The following is a 13,948-nucleotide window of genomic DNA, read 5'->3' on the forward strand; positions in this document are numbered from 1 at the left end:
CACGTCATTTCACAGATGGCGCTGCTTCTATTTAGAGTACTACTAAATCTGTTTTATGCGTTCACCCTTAACCCCTAGATACAATATTGCCAGATTGGATATTTTCTCGCAATACGCTACTTGACAAAATTTGGAAATGAGTTTAAAAATATAGCTTGGCTTAGCTAAAAATATATTATTTAAAAAAAATACCTAGGAATTTTGGGTTTTTAGTAATGAATTCAAAATTGACATCGAAAAAGGTCAAGACTGTTGACGTTGAAGATGACGTCACGCCTCGCAAAACATTCGTGGTTGTTTATGACGGTCAATTGATTTTAATAAGAAATAATGAATAAAATACAACGATAAAAACACCGAATAAATTATTCATATATGTTCCTAATAATAAGCGAATACGTAAAAAGTGGTAAGAAATAGCAAGGAGGCAAGATGCTTCTAATATATCAAGTGACTCAACACTTTATTTCAATGAAGAACATTTTGATGTAAGTATTAAGCCAAGTTAATGTATCTATTGGTAAATATAAAGTAAAAGTAATGAATTTAGCAAAATCTACCATATAAAAGCATACCTTTATAGGTTATGTAACCATAAGTTATAAAATGATAGGACTTGAATATGTTTGTGTTATTTTTTAAAATTTATAACATTATTTTTGTTTTAAAAAATGAAATAATTTATACTTTTTGTATTGTTTTAGTTCCCAAACAATATGTATAAGTATATGGAGTATCGTATTATGGGAAAATCTCTCAAGTACGCATGAAGCCAGATTGTATACCAAAGAAATTCGAATACCAAGAAGATAGAAAGAAAAGTACATGCAGCGATATCAAACGACCATATATGTTGAAATAACAAAGAATGTCAACAATCACAGAGTATTTGAATAAACCAGAATAAAGTATGAGTAGTACATCAAGTTTATCTATCAAGGATACTTCAACAAGTTCAGGTATGTAACAAACAAAACAAATGATTTGCAGTTTGAAACATGTATTAAGGCATTATTATTATGACCATATTGTGTTTATTTTTAGATTTTCAAAAAGTTGGAGAGGATGTACCTGAAGCTTTATTTGCACTGACAGCGGATAAATCTGTTCAAGCATTAGTAACACACAATTTCAAAAGTAAAGCTATCCAAACTAAAATAAAAGACAGTATCATCTTTGAAACCATTACAAATATCTGTCTCCACATCCCCATTCATACCAATGAAAATTATAAATTTAAGAGCTGTCGGCCTCGGCAAAATCACAATATATTTATCAAAGCAGAGCAGTCTGATAGTGATGTTTCTTTATATGTACCATCTGCATCTACCTATACATATACCTATCTATCTAAGATTCATTAATAAAATAAAACAATTTTATTTGTATTTTTATTTTAGTTCTACACTGTTATAAAGAATAAATATTGTTTTTCATAAATCCAACAAATCTTTGATTATATTTTCAATATATTTTGGATCATATTGAACCATTAATACGTCAACCACTTTATTTTGGCTGTAATCAGGATCAGCCACACAAAAGAAACAATTTCTCATTCCAGTTAAACACATTTGTATCTGCATTTGAGTATAATACTTTTGTGTGGCTTCACCATTTTTAATGTAATTTTTATAAGTTTTTACACTATCACATATTTAAATTAACCCTGTTCGCCGCACCATAATAGTTAAATTTCAAGCTTTGACTTCCACGAGACAGGCTTTGCTTAGTGTGGTGTCATAGTTATATTGTACCATTGGCTTTGTTTAAGGAAAATAAAGTTTATTATTTATTATTATTATTATTATTAGGGCATTTAATTTCAATTAAGCCATCTTCCAATATGCCATTAGAGGAACCAGCGATCATCAGATAATCTCCATTTAATATTAGACCACACTTATTAATTTTTTTATTCAGTTTTACCTCCACAGTTTTCCCTACTTGAGCTTCTAAGATATGTCCACGTGTCATTGATGGAGTATCAGGTATTTTTGCCCCTTATATTAGAGACACAAGTGTACCATCATTCTTTTTACAGCCGCTAACCTCAAATGCTCTTGATGCGGTTATTCGTCCATACCGCAGCTCATGCCAACTTTTTTATTACAGATGCAGATATCTTTACATTTTTAAAAAATTATCTACACATTTCTCTTTATATTTCCACACAAACTGATGCATTGAAACTTAAGGAGTTCACAATCCTCAATTTTCCTGTTCTTTCCTTCTTCTAGAAACTTCAAAACAGATGAGTTTGACAGTATGAGAAGGCTGCCCTTAGATAAATCTTTGGCCGTCATATCTTTTATGGTATTACCAACTCTTGATAATTTAATTTTTTTCCAGTAGCATTCAACAGATGTGCATGAGGACTCTTCGTTTCGGTGATGAACCCACATTAAAAATGCTATTGCATTCTTACAACCAGCCTGTGAAGTTACGCAGTCTTCACATTGCACAGAAAGAACAGTCTTATCTTCCTTATCAATGACAACTGTGCACCTATACAGTTTTGCATGAACTTTGTGCTCAGGACATATTTTGCACTTTATAATACATAATTTGCCATCGCGCTTAAGTTGCACATAGCTTACAGCATCATCTCCGTATGAAGCTCGTGACCTGAAATAAAAAATTTATTAATAAAATTAATTAATTAAAACTTTGTACTGGCTAACCTCTAAACCAGTTATTATTACATAGTAGGTTGGTACAAAGTAGGTAAATGCAAATTTCGGACTGGTAAATGCTAAATAGATAAGATTTATGTTAGTTTTTTACATTATACTTACAGGGAAATTTTAACATTTCGGACGAGCAAAAATCGGCGTTTGCAGCAAAAAATTTGCAAAGCATAACGGCGTCAATTCTGGGCAAATTACTGATGGTTGCTTTAGTGAAACCTAATTCCATAGCGAATTATACCTGTCTTTCGAGATTAAATTTAAAATACACTGTATCGATCTAACAATTATGGCTAAAACGAAAAAAATATCAAATAATCAATTCACTGTATACGAAAATGACAGCAATTAGGCTTGTTAAAAAATATCGATATATCAAAATATCGATATTGTTTAAAAAAATAATTGATAATTATCGTCCATATTTTAAATCTTGATATATCAATAATCTATATTTTTTTCCCGGATATCAAGTTCGATATTTTTTTATGATTCCCCATAATTAAAAAAGTCTGTGTTTTGTGGACATATGACAGTGATATATTGACATTGACAACCAAATTAACAGTAGGTTAGATTTTTTTTAATGGATGATAATGGAATGGTAACTCCACCCGCGCTATCTGTGTACACCGGCGGGGCACCAGTGAATGATGATAGGTGAGGATGAAGTAGTTAGCCCATGGTGACGAATTCAACAAGAATTGTTCACGATAGTTTACAGGGGGAACCACGTGGAGGTCGACCTAATATCGGTCGGGCATATTGCTAGCATTGTGGCTGTCAAATTCCATTGCTAACAATCCCTTTCCTCCAGTAGGTTAGGTTAGGTAGCAAAATATGAGAAACTTTTAAATGTTAGCGTAGCTGCGGCAGAGGTTCCAAGCGCTGGCTCTGTCCCCAATGAGCTTAAGCAGTATCTCGACCAACCACTACTAGAAAGGAATCAGATCCACACCGGTTCTTTCTTAAATCGCTTTAAAATACTCAATATGCTAAGCATCTTCCATGTCGTTAGAAAGGCTTGCGTCTGCTATTAACTTGGCAGTGCCAGATAATAAGAGCAGATTGACAGGGAAGCACATAAAATAGAGAGTACTTCTCATGTCGATATCTGACAACTATTGATTTGACTAAACTCTTGATGTTTGTTTGTATTGTTTTGAATTAATAAAACTACATGACTACCAATTCGTATTTAATTTTCGAAACTAAAATTTTGACGATGTACAAATATTTCGATATATCAAAATATCGATATATTTTTTCATTTGCCCATGCCTAACAGCAACAACATGATGTTTCACGAGTCGTGACGTCACGCTTCTCTGATTGGTGTTCAATGTCACATGAGTAAATGGTCAATTTTGCGCATTTTATTTTCCGTAAATATTGATAATCTTTAATTATTTTAATGAAAAAAGTGTTTTTTTGGTTACTACATAACATGATTAATCATTAGACAGCCTATGCCAGCCGATTTATTCTTTGTGGAAACAAGCTTATTACGGATAAAAATTAATTGTTCGCGAAACTAAAAAAAAATCTTGATAAAATGTTTGAAAAAAAGTCAAAAGATTTGCAGAAGTTTGTATATTTTTTTACATTTGTGGTATAATTAAGAATATTTCACACCTTCTTTTTCCTCTTGCTATCACAATGTAAAAAGCTTTTATTTATAAAATTGGGACTGTGAAAAAATGGGAACATTTAATAATTAAGGTGTAAATTTTTAGTGTTAAAAATGTATAATTATGTACGATATGGCATTATTTTGTCGTAGACGAAGAAGCTTAATTATCGTTTAAGATTACAATGACCTTGTAAAGTGTTATATTTCTTATCAGATATAATTTATTTTTAACTTTTTAGTTTATTTTATTAACAAATAGGTAATAAAAGCTTGTTTTTTAAAAAAAGGATATCTTTTCTTTAATTTTATCGTGAGATGCAATGTTAGCGATAAAAAATGTTTATACATCCTCATACCATTCATCCCTCGACACGTGTTCACTACGGCATTGGATAAACCACCTAATCAATCAGACATAATCCAAATTCATTAAAACAAACGTTTTTTTTTTCAAATTTGTTGGGGTTGCATTCACATCAACAAAGATACTCGTCAAGACGAGTTAAATGAGCCCAAACTCGATGGTTTTGCGTCCTTTTATTTGGAAGTTCTTATGGCCACCTTTCTTAAGTTTTTTTATATAATTCTTTTGATAACCTCAGAAGGAAGTTTGTACTCCTACAGAAACATTAAAGCTACTATTTATCTTTAAGCTTCTATTTGTTTATTAATCTACATATACTGCTCACGTTGATGAAGTCGTGGGTAAAAGCGAGTGGATAACAATAGCATGGTAAAGCTGCTTGCGATATTGGTATATGCTGGTAGGGCACCAGTAAAAGAATATAAATGAAATAGGTGATGATTAAAGATTTTGGAAAATTTTAGAACTAAACTACTACACCGATTTTAATAAAATTTCTATAGGACCAATGTGTAAGTATATCCTTTCAGATAAAAAAAATAATTTATGAAGTAACAGACATAAAAAAATATATCCAAATTGAGAACTTACTTCTTTTTGAAGTTCATTAAAAATGAAGCGACCTCATTGTGACGAATTTATCAAAAATTTCCTACGATAATCTTTTTTATTACCATCCAGGTAATAAAAAAAATCGACATTGACAGGGTATATTATTTCATGGTTTATTCCTGGTGAATTAATCATGATGAGCCGTCTGATTTGACTTTATCCTTGTATATTATACCTTGTTGATTGGTAAGTACTCTGCTAGTATATACCAACAACGCAAACGGTGGTAGATTACTATTTTATTAAAAGTTAATGACTGATTTCATCATCATCGTCATCATCCTCACACAGTACTAACATTTTGTTCCACAAAAACGCTTTATCTATCACAAAATTTACACGCAATGAACGTAAGAACACATAAAGCATATTGAATTAAAGTAACTAAATTAGTTTAACAATGACAAATATAGAACGCTATGATAACACGAGTATACCAAGTACCTATTTTTATATTATATATTATCTATTTATAAAAAAAAAAAACCTAGCACATTCAGAGAGTTACATAAAGTAAATCGTATTACGATTCATGTAAAGCGAGCTATTTAAACTCCTACGCAGTCTCGTGCAATACTTACCTACTGAACTATATATGTATAAACGCAAGACGAGACCGCCGAAATGATTCAAATAGATAGGTAATTATTATTTATATGTATAGGTAGAACATTCCACAACATTAGCAAACGCCACAGAGAATTACGCCATCTATAAGTTGCTTACGCAATTAGTAGTCATTGGTAAATTAATTTATTAGCTTGAGCTGGCGAGCGGCTAAGAAAGTAGCGGCATCTAGCGCACATATGAAAACTAAAAATTAAGCCGAAGAATAAACCGATTTAGAGCTTTTCACTTGTTTGTTCAAGTTGATGTATCTGTACTAGTATAGTATTATATTATCTGTGGTAGAGGGAAAAATAGAGGGCAAAAGAGGAAGAGGAAGACCGAGGAATAACTACATGGGAGAGATAAAAAAAACACTAGGTGTCATGTCGTATAGGGAGGTCAAGGATATGGCCTAGGATAGAACTGGCTGAAAGAAGATGCATGAATTAGTTACACCGACAAGAGGAAGCTCTTAAATGAAACAAAGATGTAATATGAAGTCCCCTCGGGCAATTACACACAGTAGGTAAGTTAGAATAATATATGCCATACGTCACAGAACAAGGCGCAGGGGAACCGAATCCCACATGCGTTTGATCTTTGTAACAAGCAGCGACTGATGTCTCCGATCCAAGGACGGTTGTCGCGCGCTTAGGCAGCAAGAGGGACAGCACTAGCCTTTGATATTTGCCGTATTAAGCGCGATCTTGTTCAATATATAATGGAATATATAAATTTAAACAGCAGACGCAGCAAAGGTTTAAAAAAATCTTTTACCTGCAGATGTTAGTGGCGAGATCTTAGGCTTATACACATATTTGCACGTGTACAGACCTCATCTACGTAGTAGTAACAGCTATGGATCCCGTTATTTTTGTTATAAGTGTGTACGCCACACATGTAAGTTATTATATGTTTGTACAGGTTTTAGCGACGGCCCTACCGCTCGCAAGAGAGAATCCTGAAGAGTACAAAGAGTTTTGGGAGACGCTGCCTACTGTATTAGAGACGTTCATGTTTGAACCACCGTGAGTCATGTTTGTTACGGAAATAGTATTTTTTCTAGTTCCTTTGAAATTACCTCATTATTAAAAAAATTTTTTTTCGATATATATATACTACGTTTATCTAATTTTTTTTTTTATTTCGATATATGAATTATAAGTATGTTTACCTGCTTTTTTTTTTTTTTAATTTTTTTGGAGTCAAAGAGTGGTATTGAAAGTTTTAGGTATTTAACGCAAAGCATAATTGCATAAGTTGCTTGATTACATTAGTGTGGGAATTAAATAAATATTGTTGAAATTAGTTAAAATATGCTATTAATTATATATGAAATTGTATTCAAATTTAATATGTATAGAATAGGTCAATCCCTCCTTACTCGTGGGTGTCGTAAGAGACTAGGGAAATTTAATGGTTGGAGGACAAGCGGCTACATTCCTTCTAAAATTTCACTAAAGTATAATACTTTAGTGAAATTTTAGAAGAAACTTAATATAAATATATATATATAGAACTTTATAACAATTTGTTTGCCAAGCGTAGCAACTATTAACAGATCCCCTTAACAGGGGGGAGGTTTATGTTTAGTAAGACGAGTAGATGTTTAATGGTTGACATGATGGTAAAGTGTGGAATGTTGGGTACTAACTGTACCCCGCGGTTTCGCTGACGTGAATCAGAACATAAGTGATTGTATGTGATAAGTTAGAATATTATTGGTACGTGTATAAAATGTAATTGAATCCCGTTTATTAGTTTTTGCATGAAGTAGTGTTGTAATGTTGTGGTGTGACATGCGTGCGCGTGCGCAGGGCGGGCGGGCAGGGCGGCGCTCGCGCGTTGGTGGCGCTGGTGCGCGACGAGGCGCTGCGCGGCGCGCGCGCGCCCGCCGCCGCGCGCCGCGCGCTGCTCGCGCTCGTGCGCGCCGGCTCGCTGCACGCGCAGCCGCCGCCGCACATGCGTCAGTACCGCCGCCTTCACTGTATACACTCTACACGCGCGCACTCGCACACACACGCACACACACGCACGCACACGGTGCGCTGGTGCACACACACACACACGCACACGCACACGCACACACACGCACGCACGCACACACACTTCACGTTCAATGTCACATATCACGTGATACACAACATCATAAATCACACCTTCTACATCCCTTCGACCTGCTGTACTTCAATACTACTATAAAATAATAGCAGCTTTACCACCCTAATCATAAAAATCATATTTCATTTTTAATAGCCATTAATATCAGTCTTTGCATTATTACATATATTACATCTCCATATATAGAATTGATAGAAAGTTCATCATGCCTCCGATCAAACTGTTTATAATTACTCCTCTTCATCCAAAAGTTGCCTGGAAGAGATTGCTCTCAGCGATAAAGGTCGCCCATTGTTATCTCATTGTGATTATTTCTTGTAATTGTTTATATTTATAATAAGTTTGTTATTGTAATATTATAGAGGAAACAATAGAGAGTATATATCTATCTAATACACTGTAAATCTTTATGGTACAGAGAGTGAACAGGAGCTCCGTGAACGCGAGGAGTTCGCGCGGATTTGTTTCGAGACGTTACTGCAGTTCTCCATACTGGAGGATATCGATTCACTCGGCGGTGTCAACAGTGAGTTTTTAAACATATATTCTACTGTTTAATGTTTTGCTATGAAAACGTCGCTAATAGCTTAGTGTCAAGAATAGTCACTAGATGGCGTTGTAATTATTTTGTAGAAATCGATATCAGCGGTTAGTTAATTAGAATTATTTTGTTTAATTCCGCATACCATTAGTATGTGTGCGACTGCCAACAGGCCAATTAATATATCGTTGCTCGGAGCTTAGTGTTAACCGTTCGGCACCGAGGGGAAAGGGATTGTTAGTAATGAGATCTAACAGCCTCAATGGGGAGAAAGGGATTATTATTAACGAGGTTTAATAGTCCTTTTGTTAGCAATATATCCTATCAGGTCGACCTCCACGCCATTCTCCCTGGAAACTGTCGTGACTAATTTATCGTTGAATTCTTCACGATGGGCTAACTGGCCTGCCTTTTCATCCTCACCTCTCACTAGTACCCCGCCAGTGTATACCGATAGCACAGGCGGGGTAAACATTCCATTTTCACCCATTAAAAAAAAAGAACTCTCATTGCTTGCAATATGCTCTTTTAGGTCGACCTCCACACGGTTCCCCCTGGAAAACATCTTGGCTAATTCTTTATAAATTCTCCACTATATGCCAACTGAAATGTTTTATCCTCACCTGTCATCTCTCACTGGTGTCCCGCCAGTGTGTACCGATAGCGCAAGCGGGGTTACCATTCCGATATATCTAAAAAAAATAGGTGATAGATATAAGGATAGGTGAGAATGGAAAGGCAGGTCAGTTAGCCCATCGTAACGAATACACCTGGATTTCAACACGACGGTTTCCAGGGGGGACCACGTGGAAGTCGACCAGATAAGGTATATTACTAGCAATGGGACTGGTAGTCTACATTACTAATAATCCCCCCCTCTTCCACCCTCATCATATTAGGTTGTCTGTCCTGAGTTACCCGCATATGATATCATTTGTACACATATATTTTATGACCCAATTTTTAATCAAAATTTGTATATAACAAAAGACTGTGTTGTTGACAGATGAGACCGACCCGTTAGCAATAGTGGCCCTGCTGGATAGGTTTCAAGAAGTCATCTCGAGGTATACCACCGATGAGACCAACAATGACCCTTTACCTAGGTAAGAACGCAGCTCAATTTTATGCATTTATATGCATACATACCAATCATGCCTGTCTTCCATTGAGGTAGGCTGGAACAATGAATGAACGAAAATTTATTTCAATAATCTTATAAACTTATCCTTGCTAATACTGTGAACGCTCTATATAAGCAACATTCTTTATATTATATTTATTATACTCAGCTTAGTTAGTAACAGAAATAAGTAAAAATATTTATCAAACGGTATTTTTATACTCCTTTTTCCTTATAAGAAAATTTTCCCAATGAGAAACTTTTTTATTGAAATTGGTTCAAATGAGTTGCCTATATAGAGCGTTCACTGTATTATAAATGTGAAGTTGAGTTTTTTTTTATAACACTGAGGTGGCAAACAAGCATACGGCCCACCTGATGGTAAGTGGTTACCATAGCCTATGGACACCTGCAATACCAGAGGTATTACGCGTGCGTTGCCGACCCTGAAGAAACCTCTTTACCCGCCTTTTGAAGAACCCCATGCTGTAGTCTTTTGGGAAAACTTCGGCAAGGAGCTCATTCCACAACCTGAGTGTTCGTGGGAGGAAACATCTCTCCCGAACCGTCGCGGAGTGCAGACGTGTTGCTAATACGCTATTATTTATGCAAAATTCTAAATTTAAAGTGATAAGTGTAGTAATTTCTAATACTGGAAGTGAATAGACTACTGGGTAATACATAGACCCATTTATTTAATTGAATGTTATCCAGCAGAGCAAGACATATATAACGGTTATTACATCGGTGCATTTCGTTTCTACCCACATCTACCATTTATATTAGTGTGTATATAACCTTGATAATTGCGTCACAATGCCGTTGCGCCACTCGCCACCCCGTCCCGTATCGAGTACGGCGCCTATACTTGATTTACAGAAAAGTACGAGTATGAGTAGAAGTGCGAGTTCCACGAGTATTGCTAGTGAATATGACTCATCAACAACAGAGGTAATTACAGTGCGCAAACGTAAACGCAGCGGTGAGGAAATAAAAGATTTTAAGGCGGAAATTATGGAATTGTTTCAAAACTGGACCAAGGAGCAAGACAAAAAAATGACAAAACTGTTCCAGACAATAGATGATATAAGAGCACAAAATAAAGATATAAGCAATTCCATAGAATTTTTAGCTAATAAATATGATGAGCTGACGAAAAAAATAGATTCATTGGAAACTGAGAGAAGAGAAAATTATAAACACATACAGTGGTTAGAAATAAAAATTGAACAAATGGAAAGAAGTAAGTTTGCAAGTTGTATAGAAGTAAGAAATGTGCCTAGCAGGTCGCCCGAGAATAAAAGTGACTTAGTATCTGTGATCCAAAATATTGGCAAAATGGTTAATTTACCTATTCAAAATTCGGAAATACGTGATGTGTATCGTATTAAGTCTGAGAAAAATAAAACTATTATTATAGAGCTAAACAGTGTCCTGAAGAAAGAGAATATATTACATGCCGTGAAATCCTATAATCGGGTGAATAAGAATAAAATAAATACTACTACCCTACAAATTGACAAATTAGCCATTCCTGTTTATATTTCCGAAAAGTTAACCTATCAAGCAAGAAAACTTTTCTCAGCGGTTCGAAAATTTGCTAGTATTAATAATTATCGTTACTGTTGGACGTCATATGGAAGAGTTTATTTGCGGAAGGATGAAGGTTTGGCAGTTGTACGCGTGGACTCTGAGGCTGAGTTGGAGAAACTTCAGTGCATGTGACTATTTAGCATAATGAAATGGTATAGAAGATATTTTTTTGGTATTATTTATTATTATTTTTTGTTTATTATTTTTAATTTTAATGCACATTTACATAATTATCATATATTGATTACTTTTAAAGTCCTATTTGTGAACATGATAACATTTTACACATTGTATATTTATTACAAAACACACACATATACACTTTCCATATTTAATGTAAATATATATTATACTCAAGTATACAACATAGATATACCTAAAAATATACATGACTTGATTTTTACATATATTCAGTTTTCTGTATCGTCGATAACAGATACATTTCAATCATTTTCCTCTAGACAGATACAAGTTAAATTAATGATTATACTTGATGCATATAAATGACTTAATAAATAGCATAGACAGATTTACTGTTGCGGAACAAATTACCTGTGAACCTGAACAGTGCAGTTCTTATGTAAAACCGTTGCATGATTATTTAAAAATATTTCAGCTAAATATACGTAGTATAAAATGTAATTTTAACGAATTAGAATTATTGTTAAATAGAGCAAACATGGATTGTGATGTAATAGTTTTGTCAGAGTGTTGGTTGAACATTAATATTAGTGTTCCAAATCTAAACGGTTATAACAAATATCAGACAAATCTTCACTTTAACCAAAATGATGGAGTAGTTATTTATATAAAAAAATCTTTTAATATAAAGGTCGAGGAATGTAATTTAACGGAATCAAATTGTTTATTGGTTAAATTTGGCAATGACGTTGTATTAATCTGTATATACAGACCTCCATGTTTTAGAAACATAGAACCATTTGTACACTCTTTGCATTGTTTACTGGATAGCCTAACTAGTTTTAAAAATATAATTCTGGTGGGAGATATTAACATAAACATATTAGATATAAATACGGACAGTTCCTTATATCTCGATACCGTTTCCTACCATGGTTTACATCCTGCTATAAATCTACCTACCAGAGGACAGAATTGTTTGGATCATGTAATCATAAGATCAAAGTTACCTGCCTATACTATAGTACTAAATAGTGTAATAACTGACCACGAACCAATCTTGTTCTGCATTAAAACTAAATCAGTCGTAAGTAATGAAAATATGAAGTCAATAATAAAATACAATTATGAATCAATATACAATGCGATTTCCAAAATCGACTTTAGTATTATTAACTTGGAAAAAGATTTAAATAGAGCGACGGACATATTTATCAACTTATTACGTAATGTTATGACTAAAAATATTGTAATTTTGCGTACCCCAAGAAGTAAAATTAAAATTAAACCCTGGATGACTAATGGTCTTTTACGATGTTTAAGAACAAGAGACAAGATGAGTAAAAGGTTAAAAAAGGAACCGGAAAATTATATACTGAAAGTAACATACAAGAGATATAGAAATTTTTGTCATAGTCTATTAATAAGTACAAAACGAAAATATGATAAAGAGGAACTATTAAAATCCAAAAATAATTCTAAAAAATTATGGAAGACTATTAAGCTCATTACAAATCTGAATCATACGAGTGCAACTCCTGTTGAGCTTTTAAGTATAAACAGAGATATTCAGACGTCCATAAACACAGTAAATTCGTTCTTTGCCAATACGGGTACAGTTCATGCGGATGCCATCTCATCAGGAATACAAGCCTTAGACCAACACCTTTTTAAAAGCAATAATCAAACATCGGTTTCTGGTTCTTTTGTTTTGCTGAGGGTGGATCAAGACGAGCTGGAATCTGTTATAATGAATTTAAAATCTGATTGTGCTCCTGGCTGGGATGATATTACGGCGAGGATTCTAAAAGAAAATATAAAGTTTCTGTTGTCACCTCTTCTATATTTAATAAATAGTTGCTTATCTGTTGGTGTTTTTCCTGACGCGCTCAAAAAGTCTATTTTGCTTCCAATACATAAAGATGGTAATAAAGATTCCGTGGATAATTATCGCCCAATTTCCATATTGACTTCCTTATCAAAGGTTTTTGAACGCATAATTAACAAAAGATTAATAAATTATTTAGAAAAGCAGCATCTGCTAGATCCAGCACAATTTGGCTTTCGTGCTGGACTATCAACCGATGACGCTATGCATAATTTTGTAGATTTTTTGGTTAGAAAGCTAGACAATAATAAAAAATGCATAACAATTTTCCTCGACCTTAAAAAGGCATTTGATTCAATATCACTAAAGATTTTAATTAATAAGCTCAATAAGTTGGGTATAAGAGGAAATCAACTAAAGCTTTTCGAGGATTATTTATCTAAACGATCTCAACGTGTCAAAATTGGTGATTATATTAGTGATGAACTGCCAGTGTATTTCGGAATACCACAAGGTAGTATAACAGGACCTACCTTGTTCCTGTGCTACATTAATGATTTATATGATTTGGACTTGAAAAACTGTAATATTGTTTCTTATGCCGACGATACTACACTTACATTTTACGGAGATACGTGGGAGGAGGTTTATGGTTTGGCACAACATGGTTTCGACATAGTTAATCAGTGGCTT

The 13,948-nt window shown here is 34.0% G+C and overlaps 1 protein-coding gene, 1 long non-coding RNA gene and 1 pseudogene across 2 annotated transcripts in view; 2 read left to right on the plus strand and 1 right to left on the minus strand.

Moving 5' to 3' along the window:
* Positions 1-13,948, plus strand: part of LOC113521051 (protein MON2 homolog) — a 69,556-nt gene that overhangs the window by 35,390 nt on the left and 20,218 nt on the right. The window contains exons 33-36 of the mRNA XM_052894974.1: positions 6,833-6,936; positions 7,726-7,874; positions 8,448-8,555; positions 9,577-9,676. Coding sequence (XP_052750934.1) covers positions 6,833-6,936; positions 7,726-7,874; positions 8,448-8,555; positions 9,577-9,676 — 461 coding nt within the window. The remainder of the gene's footprint in view (positions 1-6,832; positions 6,937-7,725; positions 7,875-8,447; positions 8,556-9,576; positions 9,677-13,948) is intronic.
* Positions 140-2,277, plus strand: LOC128200717 (uncharacterized). Its single transcript, XR_008252850.1, has 2 exons — positions 140-959; positions 1,045-2,277. It is a non-coding gene; the product is annotated as an uncharacterized LOC128200717 (long non-coding RNA).
* LOC128200716 (uncharacterized) lies at positions 984-3,023 on the minus strand (annotated as a pseudogene).

Source organism: Galleria mellonella, unplaced genomic scaffold (assembly GCF_026898425.1).
Source record: "Galleria mellonella isolate WM207_F2 unplaced genomic scaffold, CSIRO_AGI_GalMel_v1 utg261, whole genome shotgun sequence".
In the NCBI taxonomy this organism is placed as follows: Eukaryota; Metazoa; Arthropoda; class Insecta; order Lepidoptera; family Pyralidae; genus Galleria; species Galleria mellonella.